This window comes from Cupressus sempervirens, chromosome 8, assembly GCF_028749045.1.
Source record: "Cupressus sempervirens isolate cs-2001-9-10 chromosome 8, ASM2874904v1, whole genome shotgun sequence".
Lineage (NCBI taxonomy): Eukaryota > Viridiplantae > Streptophyta > Pinopsida > Cupressales > Cupressaceae > Cupressus > Cupressus sempervirens.
The window spans coordinates 672294990-672300170 of record NC_143125.1 but is presented as its reverse complement, the minus strand read 5'-3'; the positions used below and the strand labels follow the sequence as shown (position 1 = coordinate 672300170).

General features: G+C 31.7%; 1 protein-coding gene across 1 annotated transcript; it reads left to right on the top strand.

Moving 5' to 3' along the window:
* The first annotated feature begins 2253 nt into the window (after positions 1-2253).
* On the top strand, positions 2254-4495 carry LOC149544232 (BAHD acyltransferase DCR-like). The gene is made up of 2 exons (XM_089798748.1): positions 2254-2935; positions 3245-4495. The coding sequence occupies exons 1-2, from the start codon at positions 2519-2521 to the stop codon at positions 4115-4117; spliced, it is 1290 nt and encodes a 429-aa protein (XP_089654874.1). The 5' UTR covers positions 2254-2518; the 3' UTR covers positions 4118-4495.
* The last annotated feature ends 686 nt before the right edge of the window (positions 4496-5181 follow it).

The window sequence follows — 5181 nt, the reverse complement described above, 5'->3', positions numbered from 1 at the left end:
AAATTATATATTGAATTGGTAAAGGTAAATTTTATTTTATATTTTATAGTTATTACTAAAATTATATTTCATAAATAATAATAAAATTTAAACAAAATTTGTGTATAAATTTTGAAATTTATTAATTAAATCTATAATTCTAGTATTTTTTTTTTTTTTTGACCAAATTTATTGTTAGAATTATATAATATCAAATAAAAACATAATATTAGAATTCTCTATTTAATTAATAAAATTTAAAATTCTTGCACAAGATTTACTTTTACCAATTCAATATAATTTCAAACTTCAATCTAGATAAAAATATATAATACTAAAATAAAAAGTATGATATTATTATTTAATATTATGCAACTACTTTAATTTAACCATTTAAAATATGGAAATAAAAATGCAACTATATATATTATGCAACTACTTTAATTTAACCAAATAAAAAATGTTTTCAAGTGAAAATATTTATAAGACACTAATTTATGGTGCCCTGATTTACTATTTCAAAAGTTAATATCAATGAAAAAAAGTGAAAAATATAATTTACCTTTACCAATTCAATATAATTTCAAACTTCAATCTAGTTAAAAATCTATAACACTAATTTAATAAAATATATAATATTATTATTTAATATTATGCAACTAATTTAATTTAACCATTTAAAATATTGAAATAAAAATGCAACTATATATTGTGCAACTACTTTAATTTAACCAAATAAAAAATGTCTCCAAGTGAAAATATTTATAAGACACTTATTTATGGTGCCCTAATTTACTATTTCAAAAGTTAATATCAATGGAAAAAAATGAAAAATACAATTTACCTTCACCAATTCAATATAATTTCAAACTTCAATCTAGTTAAAAATAAATAACACTAATTTAATAAAAAAATATAATATTATTATTTAATATTATGCAACTACTTTAATTTAACCATTGAAAATAGTGAAATAAAAATGCAACTATATATTGTGCAACTACTTTAATAAAAAACAAGATTTACTATTTAATATAAGTCATTTTTAATAGTATATATTTTTTGTGTGTGACATTGTTTATATTAACATAATCAGATTTCCACAATCCATTAGAATGTGAGCAATGTTTCTGGATTAGATTGTGTGAGTTTTTTTAGCATCAACGTTTCGGATCATACTACATGATCCATCATCAGGACAAGAGAACATCAGAATATGGATCATTCCATATTCTGATGTTCTCTTGTCCTGATGATGGATCATGTAGTATGATCCGAAACGTTGATGCTAAAAAAACTCACACAATCTAATCCAGAAACATTGCTCACATTGTTTATATTGTTAATAATATATTGATTGTAGAAAAGTGATATTGTTTTAAAAAAATAAGATAGATAAATATATTTTATTTAATGAGAAGAAGTATAAAAACTTGACAATACTTTTATATTGATTTATTTATTGTATTCGATACAAATTCTACAAATGAAATAAAATTTTCATTATAAATAGATTGTAAAAATGTGATAATGTTAATTTATGAAATTTAGGAATATAAGTCATTTTTAATAGTATATTGTTTTTTAACATCGTTTACATTGTTAATCGTATATTTGCTAAATGATTATACTTATTAAATATATCCCAAATTATATTTTATTACATACTAAATTAATTTGCATTAGAAAACAATCAAATTAAAAAGTTATCTATAAGTTAAAATAGATTTACTTATATCATCTCAAAAAATTATTTAATAATAAATTGTTATTACTCACTTAAATTAAGTTACATAATACCAAAAAAAATTTAAAATTATAAATTTAATTAATAAATTTCAAAATTCAACTATACACAAATTTTGTTTAAATTATATTATTATTTATGAAATATAATAGTAATAATAACTATAAAATAAAATTAAAATTTTACCTTTACCAATTCAATATATAATTTCAAAACTTCAATCTACTTAAAATATTATAACACTAATTTAATAAACAAAAATATTATACAATATTGAGATAAAAATGTCCTATAGACAAATTTAATCAATGGACTAAAGTAAAATAAAATAAAATTTAGTAGTATGAAGGACAATGTCAGCAAAACATTATCAGGTGCGTACTAGACTGACATCCGGGCAGAAAAGAATTGGGGCACGCATTTCTACGGTGCAAATAAGTTGCAACGTAGTTGGTGCCCTTATTCCGGGCCAGTTTGTCGTACTTGCCGAGAACGGGAAAAACATAAGTGATTTGATGGCGCAACCAGAAGTTTATTTAAAATCAAAGAAAGCTTTTATATCGAAGAGTTCAATCGATGCAGGAGTCTATCTGCGGATTGCCATTAAAGAAAGCTTAAGGTTTTACTTGTGCTCTATGGAGAGTGAGACAAAGGAAGAACAATCAGTGATTTATAATTATTACAAGTGCTCGATCTTTAAAATTCTCTTTATTTCAGCCCTATCTCGTGTAATTCATTCATTTCATCCCCTTCTGCTTTTATTTCCCTGCGATTTATCTGTGTGAGAACAAAATGGTTCATGTTAATAGAAAGCGCAGTGTATTTCCAGCCACTCCATCCGAAGCTCAAAAAATTAAATTGTCGTGCTCAGATTTACAAATGCTGTTAGTGCATTACATTCAAAAGGGCCTCCTCTATCAAACCCCCACCGACGACTTCTCCTCTTATGTAGACCGGCTTGTTGCAAGGCTTTCTGAGGTACTGGTAAATTTTTATCCTTTGGCCGGCCGGTTAACAACTGATCCTCTGGATGGCGGTATTTACATCCAATGCAACGATTCCGGCGTCGATTTCGTCGAAGCCACGGCAGAGGACCTAAGCATTGCAGATCTCATCACAGAAGAAGTCACGTCACCTGTGGAAGAACTATTTGCCCTCAGTGGAGCCGTCAATCTTGAAGGCCATCGCCTTCCGCTACTCGTCGTCCAGGTAAATCAATGAATGTAAATTTTCTGGCTTGGAATCGTATAATGATTTACGGCGAATCAGGGTAATTAAGGAAAATAGTGAAGAGTTATTAAATTTAAAGCTGAAGTTGTTTGTGCAAGGGTTCTTAGGGTTTCGGCGATATGAAAGTTGCAGGTAAATCAATGAATGTGTATTTTCTGGCTTGAAATGGTAAAGGCTTCTGCGAATCAGGGCTATTAACGGAAATAGAGGAAATTTTTTAATTTGAAGCTGAAGTTCTTTGTACAAGGGCTTCTAGTGTTTAAATGATCGTTGATCTGAAATTTGCAGGTAACTCGGCTGAAAGACGGGATTGCAGTATGTTGCACGCTCAACCACGCCGTAGCCGACGGGGTTTCGCTCTGGAATTTTTTTAATTCGTGGTCAGATCTGTGCGAAACAAATGGCAATAAAATTTCTGTTAACCCTATCTACGACCGCAGTCTGGTAGAGCCTCCCGGCTCTGTAGTTAGACTTGGCCTTGACCAGGACGGTCACGTCCCGCGTATTTCCCTGCCTCCAGTGCGGGTAAAAATCTTCCATTTCAGCGTCCATACGATCAGCCGCTTAAAGGAGCGGGCTAACCAGGATTCATCCTTCACGATCTCTTCCTTCCAGGCCTTGTGCGCACACATGTGGCGGGCAGTCACGCGGGCCCGGAGGCTCTGCCCGGACGAGCCCACGACATTTTATGTTTCCGTCAATTGTCGTCCTCTGCTTCTTCCTCCGCTGCCGAGCTCTTACTTCGGCAACGCTATTCAGACTATACGCGTGACTGCCACGTGTGGGGAGCTTCTCAGTTTGTCTCTTTCCTTCTCGGCTGGTCTGTTGAACGGTTTAATAGCAGGTCATATGGCCGGGGTTATCAGGGAAAGAATTGATAAGTGGAAGAAGGAGCCAATGGTGTATAGGCTGGACGAGTTTGAAAAGAACTCTGTGTTAGTGGGGAGTTCCCCGCGGTTTGAGATGTATGAGAATGATTTCGGGTGGGGACGACCTGTTGCGGTCAGGAGTGGGATTGCCAACCACTTTGACGGGAAGATGTCTGCTTATCCTGGTAGAGAAGGTGGAGGAAGTGTTGATCTAGAGATTTGCCTTCCTCCTCCTGTCATGAGTGCTTTGGAAAGTGACCCCGACTTTATTTGTCCCTCACTTTTAACCTAGTCAAAACCATATCAAATTTCTATCATGTTCCAGAATTTTCCTTTGGGTTAAGCTGGCTTGATTTGGTCAACACAGTCAACTAAGAACTTGTTCAATAACGATGGCTTTATATAAAATGACGGCTTAATTTTGACAAGTATCTTGGATTTTTATGTTGGCTTTGTATGTTTAGGCCTGTTTGGTTGGGGAAGATGAATTTATCTTATAACCAGGTTATCTCATAACCAGATTTTCGAAAATTCGGTTATGTGTTTTAGGAAGATAGTTGGACCGTTTGGTTGACATCGAAGATGAATATACAAATCCATATTTTGCATTTAGTTGCCAATTTAGAAATTGGAATTGGAATGAAATATGACTGGAAATATCTTTTTCTTGCGTTTGGTTGCTCATTTTCGAATTGGAATTGGAATTTGATGTAAAATTTTTTAATCTTATTTTATTAGTGAAACACAAGGATTATAATGAGCAAAGTATTAATATTTATGATTTAATTTATTTATAATTAGACTGCATTATTATTATTTTTAATTCTTGAATATTCACAGTTTTATTTTGTTAGTCAAGAATAAATAAAATGATTATTATTTTTTATTTTAATTCTATTTATTAGCAAAGAAAAGTAAAAAATAATCATACTTGTAATCATTTGTACAAAGTTATTTTTTGTCCCATAGTTAAAAATTGTGATCATATATATTATATATTTTTGAAAAAATTATATAAGACAAATTTATCGTCGAATTGAATTTATTGTCGAGTTCATTTGAACTCAAACCTTGTGATTTAGCCGCTAAATATGTGTGTGTTTGTGTCCTCCCTCTGTTCCTCTCTCAACCTAGCCCACTCTTCTCTCCCCCCTCTATGTATATATCTCTCGAGGACATCTTTCTACATATGTAGGAACACACAAGCTCCTCTCTCTCTCTCTCTCTCTCTCTCTCTCTCGCTCTCTCTCTCTCTCTCTGTCCCTGCCTCCCTCCCCCTTTCCTATCCTGCACTCTCTGCCCCTCTATGTATCTCTCCCTTTCAATAAATTTATTAAGTTAATTATTCAACAAAAT